We start from the raw sequence: 13,457 nt of genomic DNA, 5'->3' as shown, positions 1-13,457 counted from the left end.
TTTCTTATAACGATTCATGTTAGCTGATCCCAAATCATTTTGGGACTAAGGCGTTGTCGTTGTTTTTGTTGTTGTTTGTTGCTGCTGTTGCTACCATTGTTGTTGTTGTTGTTGTTGTTGTGTTGTTGTTGTTGTTGTTGTTGTTGTTGTTGTTCTCTGTGTGTGTGTGTGTGTGTGTTGCTACCATTGTTGTTGTTGTTGTTCTCTCTCTCTCTCTCTCTGTGTGTGTGTGTGTTGCTACCATTGTTATTGTTGTTGTTCTCTCTCTCTCTGTGTGTGTGTGTGTGTGTGTTGGGACAATGACAAAGAAGAGAGTAACATAATATTATAATTAAGAATTAGGCCCTATTCACTTCACCTTATAAAAATAATATTCAATTAAAAATAAAAAAATTAGTTCAGTAAAAATCAGTAAATATAAAGAAGAAATATAATAGATATTTAGTAAAAGTAATTTCAATTGAGCAAAAATAATTTTAGTTTAGTAAAAATAATTTCAGTTCAGTAAAATTAATTTCAATTTCGCAAAAATAATTTCAGTTGATTCAAAATAATTTCAGTTCAGCAAAAATAAGAAAGTGTATCAATTAAACAATAGCCACATTAGGAAAGTGTAACACTTAAAAACCGGATTTGACAGAATACTTGCAACACTTCTTATTTTACGTTTTTCAATATATTACCTGCAACACTTTGATATATTCATATCTCTTAATTTCAATAACATAAAAACATAAAATTTTGATATATTCCGCAATAAAATTATAAATCATGATGAACACACAACTATATATTTTGTTAGGTAGAAATCATCAAAGGTAGTCCATCTTATGTGTATAGTGATAAAGTCAAAGTGTTGTAGGTAATCCCGTAAAAAATAAAAAAAATAAAATGTTGAGGGATGGTAATCTTGATGCTCACCACTTCATTAAGCTAGTTATTGTTCGGAGTTGAACAAGTGTGGGAAAACTTTTGTCCACAAGAAATCTCTCCATAGAAACTGTTAATTAGACAATCTTTCTTCTAGTTAATGTTAGCTTGGTTTTCCTCCAAAAAAAATAAAATATTGTAGTAGTTTTACAAAGGACACAATGTGCTGATTCAATTAGCATATAATTGAAGTGTAGACGTGTGAATTGTGAGTAGAATAGTCTGCCTTAAACCTCTAATTAATTTTTTTAATCCAAAAACTAATAAAGCTTGGTAAGGCTACCCAAATGGACAAAATATACTAGTAAAACTCCTTATAAACAAAAGGTTAATTTGAAAATAACCACCTTTAACAAATCACTACTAGTTATGTATAACCACTTTCAAAAGAAAAAAATATAGCTTTTACCACCACAAAACGGTTTTTGTTTCAATGCATGCAAAATAAGGCATTTATGTTTACAATTCTAAGCTCGATTTGGATCCTTTTAAAGCCAAAATGGCCCCTAAAACCTTTTTCTCGGCTAAAAAAATATAAAGACACACAATTCGATATATTTTTTAGCAAGCAAAACGAGTCATCTTTGTTGCTTTTTTTACGATTCTAAGCTCAATTTGATCCCTTTAGAATCAAAATCCCCCCAAAAGCCCACTAACGGTTATGTCCGTTATGTGATGGTAAAAGTTATACCTTTTTTTTTTCTTTTAAAGGTGGTAAATACAAAATAATTAAGTAAGGTGTTTAACTACTAATAAATTAATTATGTTTTTTAAATGTGATTATTTTCAAATTATCTTAAATAAATTTTTTAAAAAAAAATCGATTTTTGTAACTAAATATTCCGACAAAGTGAATCATGAATTAATTTTTTTTTATTTTTTTTATCTATTTATTTATTTATTTATTGAAAGGTGTGAACGAATAAGAAAACATATGACTAAATATTAGGGAAGTAGGGAGTAGTTTTGTTTACAGGCATCTTCAACAATTACAACATAAGTTCTACAAAATGACAAAATTTAAATGGCAAATCCAAATTAGGCAATTACCAGTGTCTCTCTTTCTTGAGTAGTGCGGTGCATGAACCAACATAACCCATGTGATACCAAATTTCTCATCGCAAAATGCTTAAGATTTTATACATATAGAGCTTTCTATTCCAAAGAGATAGACAAAGAATACTCTACTATCACTAGATTCGATACGTTTATAAGGTTTGGTAAGTTGATGGTGAGCTAATCGTTTGATTAGACATAGAAAGTATTACTCTATATTAAAGTTGCATATCAAGGGAGTTTCGTTCCTTGAGATTGTAATACCCCGTATTTTTATACATATTTTAATTTAAATTATTATTTTATAAAGCATTTAAATAAATTTAAAATGAATTATTTATAATATTTTATTGATTTTAAAAAAATTATTTTAATTAAAGGTCCATTTTTATTTATTTAATTATTTTGAAAATATTTTATTTTATTATCTAGAAACTTTGGGTCATATTATTTTATAAAAGGAAAGTTAAAGTCAATGGTATTTAAAGAAAGTTAAAGGACTAATTTTTATAGGAAAAGGGATCATTAAGGGTAGAAAGGGAATTTAAGCTTATGAGGCTTTTAGAGAGAGCCAGAGAGGGTAGAAATACCCACCTTATAAGCAAATTAGATTTTGCCCAATGTGGAGAATACCCAAAGATTAACTCTCTTTCTCTCTCCTCTTGTTTTCTCTCTCCTTTAATTTTCCCCCTCCCTTTTAATTTACACACATCACCACACACACACCACCACCACGGTGGCTGACTGCCACCACCACCATAGCCGGCCGCCGCCAGCACAGGGCCGGCAGCAGCAGCAGCTGCGGGGAGGTGGCGCCAGCCACTCTCTCCTTCCCCCTTGTTGTGCATGTGTTTTTTTAAAAAAAAAAACACTTCTTTTGTTTTAAAATTATTCTAGCCTTGATTCAATTATTATTTTTGGGTTTTGTGATGATTTTTATTATGTTTGATTATAATTATTATGTATATAATTTTCAAATTTAGTTTTTGAATTAAAAAGCCCCAAATTGAAAACCTTAGGTTTCTAAATTAATGTGTGTTGATGGAAATTGATTGTAGGTGATTGAAACTAATAAATTAGATGTTTTTAAACATAATTACAGCAATTTAACATGTTTTTATAAAGCTGGAATTTTTATATAATGGTTAAAATTGTGTTTCTTGAAAGGATTTTTAATTACCCATTAATTGGGAATAAAAGTAAGGGTTCAGCTTGTTTTAGAGGGGTTATAAGTGATTTAAAAAGTGTATATATTGCTGGAAATTTATATTGAATAGATATTAATGTCTCTTTGTAATTTTGGGTTGTAGGAGATTTCCAAGTGAGTGATTTTGTGTAGTCATGGAGATTTTGAAATCATATTCAAGGTACGTTCGCGTACTCGATAATTATTTAAGTGTATAGAAACATGATAGACTATGTTTAATTAATTCCAATGTAGTATCATGATAGGTGTTGGTTGGAATTGTTGATTGGATTGATGTTGGTGATTGATTTGTAAAGTATGAATTATTTATGACGGATTGATAATTGAAATTAATTATGTTGGCATGTTGAGTATGAACTACACTTTTATTATTGGTATGATTGAGAGCATGTTTAATCAAACTAATTGTTTAATTTGGTTTGGAATATAAAAAGGGAATTTTATTGTAGTTCATATAATTTTTATTGATGTTTTAAGCATGAGGATTGAGCTATCAAGTGTCTTAGTACACAGGAATAAAATATCGTGTAGTGCCTATGTGCACTTAAGGTGTTCTAAACACCGAAGGATAGGATTTGCGGTGCTTTATGCACTTAAGGTGTTATTTAACACCGAGGTAGTTTAAAAAGGATTTAACATTAACTTATATGGTCACTAATTATTCAAGAATTAAATTGGTATGTTTGGTTGCTTGAGTGATTTATTATGGTTGATTGTGTTATGGCTTAAGAGTCGTCACCAAGTCTAAAAATATGTAAACAACGTAAAGTGAAAGAGATTTCACACCAAAACTCTTGGGACGCATATACCTTGAGTACGAACATATGGGGGGAGTTATGGGGTTTTATATTTAACCATGACTTCTACTTGGAGTATAGGACACTATATTTTCCTTTTTATTATGCGCCGGACGTCCAGTCACTTCATGTGGCATTTGCCTACCCGGTTAGCTCTCGGTGTAGTTTACCTCAATTTAATTGAGGCAAAGATTTGGTGGAAAACCCGTTCGATGCGTAATCAAATTAAATAAGCAATTTATTTATCTGTTTCTTTGTTGATTGTGTTGTGCTTGAAAACAGGTGCAGCAAGGTAGGTTGTGTGTTGATAGGAATAAAGCATGGTAGTGTACGCTTATGTACTCAGCATTGCTGATTGTGTGTTGAATGTTTGTTTTGCCTTGTTTTTATCTTGGCCCTACGACGACCCATTTCTAATGGTGAGTAGTGGGGACAAAGTAGAGAGAAGCTTTTCAGATGTGGAAGCATATTCATGATGGGCATGAGTGAAGAACGAATCATATTTAGTTTTCATAAGAATATGATGTGGTTTGTTGCTTTAATTATTATATATTTTGCTTGTGAGACTAACGCAAAGGTTTTCAAATGTTTTATCTCGGTTTTAATAAGGGCCTACAATGGTTCCAAGTTGTAGGTTGAACTTGTTTGACTTTACTTTCATTTGTTTGATTTTTTAAGTTGACTTGTTTTGAATGGTTTTAAAGAGTCTTTCGCTGTGTGTCTTTGATATTTGCCTTAGCCGTTTTCACGGTGGCGGTAATGTCTTAAAATTTCCTATTTCGTATTTTGAAAGGGCAAAACAGATATTTTAAAGGAAAGAAATTTCTAGGGTGTTACAGAGATGGACCTAAATTTTTTCGGTTAAATTCAGGTGTTTTACAAGATGATCCTACTTGAATATGTTAGGTAATATAAAAGTCAGTATCATATCCACGTAAGTCATTGACAACATCAAAAGTGTATAAAGTCAACCACATAAGAAAGTATACTAAAATCCTAAAACAGAATGTAATAACTTGTCTCTTTGGCATCTCAAAAGGCATCTTAATTGATTGATATATACAAACTTACACATCCCAGGAATTGAAGAGGTTATAAACAAAGGGGAGCAAATATGTAATGGAAATGTAAGAACAATCTTTGAAACATCACAAAAGCAACATTTAGTGAAGCATAAATATATAGGATATATCCACAAGTACAGTCTTATCATTTACATGTTTATGCAGTGTTCATCCTCCATGCCCCGCTTCTGAGTTTATGCGACGATGCAGAGTTCAAACAGCTTACAATCTTGCAGGGACTGTGCTTAGCGGGATGACTGATGTAAACAACGGTACCTTTCCATAAAGACAAATGACACTCTACGTTCTACAATGAAAACTCGAAATGAAGCTTAAAGTTTAAGCCTAAGCAATCTTGATGCCCCCCTTTTACTTCTTCGAGGAACTGATATAACTTCTTCATCATTCACAGATTTCCTCTGTATTGACAGTAGTAGTCTTCTGATCCCACCAGGTTTCCTATTATCCTGCAATTTCAAGCCGTAAATAAAAGTCAGCTTTCTATGAAAACATTGTTGTAATAACTATAGCTCCACAAGTAACATTCACCTGGAAATGGAAAGAAGGATTCCGAATCAACTTGGGTGCGACAGAGAATCCTTCACATACGGGCATGACTAATGTACAAGAGATGCATAAATGTGTTAGATCATAGACCAAAGAAGCATGAAATCAGAATTCAAATTAAAAACAGAAAAGTGTGTTACCAGTGATTTCTTTGGGTGCAATGTCAAGTGGTGACCTTGGACTCGTACCTAGACGAATCTTGTTAAAGATTGTATACATGAAAAGTGGCATTTCTTCGATAGTCTTGAACTCAGGCTCACTAAGAACTCCTTTGATATTGGTTGGCTGATTAGGTTCCCTAAATAAGCACAAGATCTCATCAAGAGTGTACAACCCTAATATGTAGTTTACCCAAACTATTCTGGCAATTTAGAACCCAATGTGTTTGCTCAAAGGAAAATAAATTGAACTGAATTATACTGCTTTGATCTTCGTATTCCTCGGATGGGGAGGGGATGAAGGGCAGGAGGATAGGAAGAAGGTGTAGGGAGGAAAAGGTGGCTTCATAAAACGAAAACATTCCCGCGTTCCACACTTGGGAAACCTATTTTCAACCTCGGCGAATCACATTCACCCCCCACCCCACACCCACCCTCCCTTTACGTATCAAATAGAGGAATATGTGAAAATAAATTTTCATAGAAAATAATTTTCCTCCTAATTCCAACCAAACACTAAAACAAAGAGTAAATGCATGTTTACAATTTTTTCTTACAAAAATCCACATAAAAATGACTTGAAAAAGGGTACCTCAAGTCCGACCTCAATTCTTTACTTGAATCAGCTGTTTAAAAAGCAAAAATAAATCAAATAATTAGTTCCAGCTTCTTCTCATAATCATAATCGGAAAACATTTATAAAAAGACACACACGCGCGCGCACACACAACATACATGGTGTTGAGATATATCGAGTGTAATATCTTGGCAAATCCTTAGTCCATCGTATCTTAGTCAGGGTGAAGTTGTGATTGTACTGATCACATGAATCAAGTTTCTGTTCCAACACCAAGTAATCGATTTTACAATACAGAAAAAATAAAAATGACACTAACATCAGTACTTAAGCATGAAGAAAGTTTAGCCTTCATATTACTAACCTGTTTTAGACAATTAATTCGTCGCTCAGTTTCATTAGCGCGGTCACTCTTTTGAATGCAGCCATCAAGACTAGCAGAAACACTTCCAAGGTGATCAACAACTGTAACAACTGCTCTACATAAGTATTCTTTTGTATTCTCCAAAACTCTGCATTAACCAAAAGCTTAGCATAATTATATACAACCTCCTTAACTTTCTGCAAATGAGTTAGAAAAACTACGACTCACATCGCCTTATCCTCGGAATTCTTATAAGATTTCTCACAATAATCAGCAGCAGTATGGATCTGAGCCCTCAACTCCTTTAACTCCTACACAGTTTTGTTGAATTAGACAGATAATTAACCAAACATAATCAACAATAATATACATGACAATATAATAAGCTCTCAAAATTCTGAAAACTGTCTGAAGATAAGGCCTAGAACACCTGAGAAATATAATAATATATGCAGCGCTAAGGGCTATCTGTAAGATGGAACATTAAAAACAGTAAACATTAACTAAACATAAATAACACCGATCGAAAGCATACCTTAAGAGACTTGAGGAATCGAAGAGAGTCATCAGAAACAGCTCCACGATTGCCATTTGCATGAATGCCAAACTCCAACATTATTACTCAATCTCTCTTTCACTCTTAGTTTTCAAGAGAAGATGAAAGAATATATTATGAAGAAACATAAAACTGTAGAATGAAGTATTAAACTGTTATATGATTCCTTTAATATTTTCTCATCCTTCAAAAATGATTGACGTGTGTTTTCTGGTGATAGGAAGAAAGTTAAACAGGGAACTATAGGCTCGTGATTAATCTGGCAGTTTGTGACAACAATACAACAAATGCATGGAAGTAAACAAAAAAACACATGGCCCCAAAAATCCACTTCTTTAACCATTAATGCTAAATAATTCTAAATAATATGAAGAACCCGTGAACTTATGTTTTTTCACCTTGTCTTTGTCATGATAACTTGAAAAGTAGGTAAATTAATCATTAATCATTACTCATTTAGCATTTATATATTCCTTAAAAAATCGAAATTGAAAAAAATATTCACTAACAACATTCTATGAAATACTGTAAAATGCTCTACTAATCTTACAATTCTATGGGTTACACTGCACATATGTATGTTCAAGTAGAGGAAGTAACAAACCAGTCCGAGTGTCGAGTGGGATGCAGACTAGACTAGACTAGATCAGACTAGGCGAGGATGGGCTAGGATAATAAAACATAGGCAAGAAATAGATAAGGTTTTGGATGGACTGGTCCATTTCAGGCTCGTTGTTTTGAAGTATTTTCAATGGTTTGAATTTTTTTACTAAAAGAAAAGCTTACTCAGCTGAGTCCAGGCCGGAAGTGGGCTTAGTCTAGGTTGTTATATTAAATAAGCTTGAGCCCATGGACCGCACTGCATGGTAACCAACGCATACCGATTTAAATCTGGACTGAGCTTTAGCCGGACTGAGGCCAGGTGTGTCGGTCCTTCACCAACCCCAATGGTGTGGACGTGTGGTGACCTCAATGTACAAGAGTTGTGAAGATGCAATGTAAAAATTCTTTGTAGTATAAACTTTGGAGAGAAATCCAATAAGATTCTCCAGTATATATTGATAGAAAAAGAAGAGCAGCTGCTGAAATTTACAGTTCCTTGAGCTAACTCATGTAATGACACTAAGATGCTATTTCCACAATCCCAAAACATGTGTTCGCCAGTAACCTAGAATGTAAGAGGCTTCAATCTGGCACAGCATCAGGAATTGGTGGTTGCCAGACCAGAGAGCAAGGACAAGTAATATTTCTCCATACCCAGATACATCAGCAAAACTTTTAGCTTCACAAGACATTAGATTGCTGACTTTAAGTAAGCAGTCTTCCAAAATGTGAAGAGTAATCATGTTAGGTTATATCACGTCATATCTGAAAATCTATCACACACCCAGCATGATTCTCAGCAGCCTTTATAGCATTCAAGAACAGGAGATGGTCTAATTTTGATGATGTAGATTCTGATAGCGTATTTCTGAGATCTCTGTGACTTACGAGAACTACTATGTCAGTTTCCTGCTTACTACAAGCTGCTGATAGAGCTTTAACCTGTTGAGAAGAGTAAGAATTTGAGCTACTATACCTTCGGTCTTAAAGGATAAGCAATAACAGCAGTCGTGTCAAAGTAAGTTCCAGGATTACCTTTGGTTGAATTTGCTCCTATGGTGAGACTCTGGCTTTCGATATGAGAATTTGGGCGTGTGACACACAACCATGTTCTCTCCTCTTCATATTGGTGCTCTGAAGCTATGGGAATATGCCAATGGCCGCTCTCTGATTCCTGTTCAGAGCCCAGAATTCAAAACAATAAATTATTTCTAAACGTTTTATTATCCTGCAGCAAAGAAAGATTCTGAGAAGTTTCTCTAACCTGGATAACAACAGAACATGGTGGTGGCATGTGAAAAACAGGGCCAATTTCTGTGAAGCTAAACCGAACCTTCAAACAGAAATACAGAGCCAATAATAAGCAATGATGCTATCAGGAAAGTAAGAAACCATTTGAAAGGCTACAATTCGAAAGTATATATTCTTCAATCCTGGAGGATGAATTTGAAAGTTTCTAAGGGTTGGTATTGGTTTAATGAGGTGGATATTCTTTTTGCTGAAAAAAAAAAATAGTACTAGCATTTAAACTTTAATTTGAGGAATTTTTGTTTCCAACAACTATTTTTGTTAATTGCAGGCTTGCAGCACATATTTCAAAGGACATAACAATATAATTTCTAACAGAGGGAAGGTGAACATGAATTGGGTCAAGTAGAGTTAAGGTAAAAATACCTTTTTCTTAAAGAGAGAGAAAACCAATAAACCTCTACTAAAAGATATGTACTTTTCCTTCTTGAGAGAAAATGGGATAAAAATTTTCCTTCACAAATTGGAGCGAGGTGTAATAAAACAGTAGTTAATCAAATAGGTATCCTCAGGTCTCATAACAAAATGATTTCACTCGTGATTAAAAAAAGGTTCATTTGAGTTTGCAAAACTTTGCTCACCTGGTGCCTTTCTTTCCATTTAGGAAAGAAATCATTTCCTAGGAGCTGGAATGTATGGTCTCTCATCTCGTCATTAGTCACAAGTAGACACTTATACTTTATAGCTGCATACAACCAGTACCTGTAAAACCAGTTATTAATAACACCAATCTAGAGCATGTAAAAATGTGGAACATCAATTGCCCAAAATAGAATTTCTAGAGGACATAGACACAAACTATCCTAATGAGAAACAACTAACTCACCAATCATCATTTGATCCAGTTGGTGTCGCATAAAGTGCATCAGCATTTCTCCATTTTTCAACATATTCCTTATTCATAGGTTTATCTAGCTTGCTTCCAGTAACTCGCCTATTGTGCAGAATGATAAGTGGCCACTTTCTAGAAGGAAGCATTTGGCGCAACCCATTCACAATAGCATTTACCTGCAAGCATCATAACCTAGGTAAGAGCAAATAATCTTTTATGACGGAGGAAGATAGAATTTCAATCAAACAGGGGAAAAGTTGGTATAATACATGCCTTCCCAGGTTGGAAGTTTCTCTGACTGAAGAGACCGACATTAGCTGCATCCACTACAGCCTCAAATGGACCATAGTAGTCTAGCCACCTCTGCCAGGAACATTCCCAATCAAAAATCTGTGTAATAAACCGTTACATAATGAAAAATATAGAATTGCTATGAGTCCCATACTTGAAACTTTTGGAAGCTTGAATGCTTCTCTCTCTTTGCTGCTATAGCTGCAACTGATTCAGCAAATCTCTCTGTTTCATCAGGATCAAGGTCAATCAAGGCCAACTTCTCCCCACAACATCTACATGAACCATCAACTCCGATGGAAGTTCGTGAGACGCTCCATTTTCCTCTGCCTAACCATCCTTTTCCATGCCACCCACCACCAACATTTTCCATTGTTTGAGCAATCATCTCATGATCCCACTTTCTTTTCCCAATTCTCGATGCTTGTTTGCTATTAAACCATTTTTCAATCAAATCTGCGGTAGAAGGTGAGACAAACCTCACCACTGTTCTAAGCTTATGCAAAACATAATACACTCGGTCAGCTTTACCAGCTTCAACACTTACTCTAAGAAGTGCCTCCAGTTCAGGCTCTTCAGGATAAACACCATTCTCCAACATGTGTTTTTCGACCGCAAAGGCTTTCTCAATATCTCCATCGCTGGTGAAAACAGATAAAGCAGGACCATAAGACCTCAATTTTGGGGTTATCCCAATTGAAATCATCTCCTTTACCATATCAAAAGCCTTGTCTCCGTCACCCACGCCCATTGCCATTCTAGCAACTGAAGTCAAAGCAGCCTCATTCATCTGCACCTTATCCAAGCACATTCTCTCATAAATTTCAAACCCTTTTTTACGGGCATACTTCCTTACATCATCGCTTACCCTAATCTCATTTACTTCTAACTTTTGAGTTTGATCTTTTCTATCTCGAGCTTCATCATCTATATCACCATTTTCCTCCTCACCAGAATCATTTGTCCCATCTAACTTCTGAGGGGGAACTGTATCTAAACTCCTACTGCCACTACCACTTTTAGCCGGTCGAACAACCCCCATTGCAGCACTAGAACACAGATACAAGAGCACAGTATAATGGTACTGCCCCATCTTTACCCCTTGCTTAACCGCTGAATCATACAGCGAAATTGCACCCAATACATCACCCCTTTTGGAGCACATGTCCAAGCTATTCCTCATATGAAACTCTGGTGAATTAACCGTACACTTCTTAGACAATTTCTCCTTCTTCTTTACCTTAGAAGCATCACCACCATCTCTAACGGCACCTCTATCTACAGTTCGATTAACGACATTCGACATCGAATTAGCATCTCTAACACTTCTAGAAGAACCCCCAGAACCCTTTTGACCTCTTTTTTCAAGACCACTATAATCTCCCCTAACATCCTCCACATTACTATTTATAGCAACTTTTCCCACAATCTCCTCCATTTTTCTCTCCCACTTTCTACTTCCCCTCTTAGCCGAAGAACTTTCAGACCCATTTTCACTTCTTTTCCTAAAATTCAATTTTCCACCAGATTTTCTATTATTTTTACCATAATCTACAAACCCTCCCCCATTTTTTTCACCCTTTTGGCCAGAAGATGAATACCCAGAACCCAAATTATCACTAAAATCTCTAAAATCTACAGTTTCAGTTGAAGAATTACGATTTAAGCTAGAACTAACAGGGCAAATGAGAGTTACAGGAGCATTAACCAAAAAGAAAGGAGATAACTTGAATGGAGGAAGGGAGTGTTTGGGAGATGAAAATGCAAAAGAATGGTGGAATTGGGGAATTGAGGATGTAGAGAAACACTTACAGAGAGTATGAGAGAGAAGTTCCCGCGGTTGTAATGTGTTGAAGGAAGAAGCCATTTGTGGCCGTTAACTCATCTTGCTGCTTGGGATGACATTCGTATTCTATAGAGTATTCTATCATATACTTGCACTATTTTGACCTTTACTTTTTAGTTTTTACGATCATTAACTTTAAACTTCAATATTTATATTTTCGTAGTAATAAAATTAGGAAAAATTGAACAAGTTAAAAAATTAAAAAAAATATATATATAATAATTGTACCAGCATTTGTATGTTGAGTTTGTAGGGCAATTTTCCAAGCATTAGGCTTTGTTTTCTCAGTCTATTTCGGTATTTTCACTATAAACTTGTGCATATAGTTCACTTTAAAAAAAAATTCTCTCTCTGTTTCATATAGTTCTTCAAACTTTGATCAATTTTTTCTCAAGAAAAGATTTAAATGAAAAGAACAATATGAAATAAAGAGAGTATTTTTTATTCTTTTGCATTCTTTATCTTCTTAATCGTAATCCGATTATGTTATCATATAAAAGTTATAATCAAAGGTTTATTTGTTTTAGTTTGATCATGTTATCCAAGCCCAACTAAGGGTCTAAGGCCATATGCAAGCTGGACGACTACATACACAGCCCAAAAGTTGAGTAAAAAAATTATAAGGTTTATTAATTTACTTGTAGGAAAACAAACATGGAAATATGTAGAAAAGAATTAAAAATCATAAGGTTTAATTATTCAAAACCAAAAAATTATGGATTGCAAATACAAGAGGGATAAAAGATATATTGATATATATATGTATACTCAGAATCAATTTCAACCCAAATCAATTGATTGAATATTGATTTCGTTTTTCTACTAATTTTTTGCATATATAGTACACATAGGTTGAAAAACTCATGCACATCTTACTTCCTCAAATTAACTTACCTATGTGGCTATTACACTCAAGTATGTTCATATAGCAAAAATTGAGTGAATAAAATGCACCATCCATCACTATAAACAAGAAGATTTTTAAAGAAAATACAATTGTTGTTGTTTTAGGAATTACCACCTACAATTTTTTTTATTGAAATTTACCGCCTACATTTTATGAAAATAATATAACTTTCCACCATTTTGAAAGATGACATCATGGTGGAGCCTACAAACGGTCTTCCCCTCAGTTTCCCTCCTTTTCCTTCCTTCCTCTTTCGATACTTAGTCTTTCTTCTTCATCTCCTTTTTAATTTTGCACAAATACTGAAATCAAATTGCTAAATTAAAAAATTAGGGTTTCAAAATTCATTGTTCTTGCTTCGAATCTTCAAAAATTAGGGTTTCTAGCAATTTGA

At 34.2% G+C, this 13,457-nt stretch overlaps 2 protein-coding genes across 2 annotated transcripts; both read right to left on the bottom strand.

Annotated features, from left to right (window-relative positions):
- Positions 1 to 5,013: 5,013 nt before the first annotated feature.
- Positions 5,014 to 8,162, bottom strand: LOC110707764 (protein ABIL3-like). The gene is made up of 8 exons (XM_021885808.1): positions 7,256 to 8,162; positions 6,949 to 7,031; positions 6,721 to 6,868; positions 6,515 to 6,617; positions 6,372 to 6,405; positions 5,762 to 5,919; positions 5,604 to 5,671; positions 5,014 to 5,521 (listed from the first exon to the last, which is right to left on the bottom strand). Exons 1-8 carry the CDS (start codon positions 7,334 to 7,336, stop codon positions 5,387 to 5,389), a joined length of 810 nt encoding a protein of 269 aa, XP_021741500.1. The 5' UTR covers positions 7,337 to 8,162; the 3' UTR covers positions 5,014 to 5,386.
- Positions 8,163 to 8,288: 126 nt separating this feature from the next.
- LOC110707763 (proteinaceous RNase P 1, chloroplastic/mitochondrial-like) lies at positions 8,289 to 12,280 on the bottom strand. The gene is made up of 7 exons (XM_021885807.1): positions 10,465 to 12,280; positions 10,293 to 10,382; positions 10,014 to 10,195; positions 9,769 to 9,889; positions 9,144 to 9,212; positions 8,915 to 9,053; positions 8,289 to 8,821 (listed from the first exon to the last, which is right to left on the bottom strand). Exons 1-7 carry the CDS (start codon positions 12,175 to 12,177, stop codon positions 8,817 to 8,819), a joined length of 2,319 nt encoding a protein of 772 aa, XP_021741499.1. The 5' UTR covers positions 12,178 to 12,280; the 3' UTR covers positions 8,289 to 8,816.
- Between the last annotated feature and the right edge of the window lie 1,177 nt (positions 12,281 to 13,457).

The sequence above is a fragment of the Chenopodium quinoa genome, unplaced genomic scaffold (genome assembly GCF_001683475.1).
Source record: "Chenopodium quinoa cultivar QQ74 unplaced genomic scaffold, ASM168347v1, whole genome shotgun sequence".
In the NCBI taxonomy this organism is placed as follows: domain Eukaryota; kingdom Viridiplantae; phylum Streptophyta; class Magnoliopsida; order Caryophyllales; family Amaranthaceae; genus Chenopodium; species Chenopodium quinoa.
Note: the sequence above shows the minus strand (reverse complement) of the source record. Positions and strands in the feature narration are given on the sequence as shown.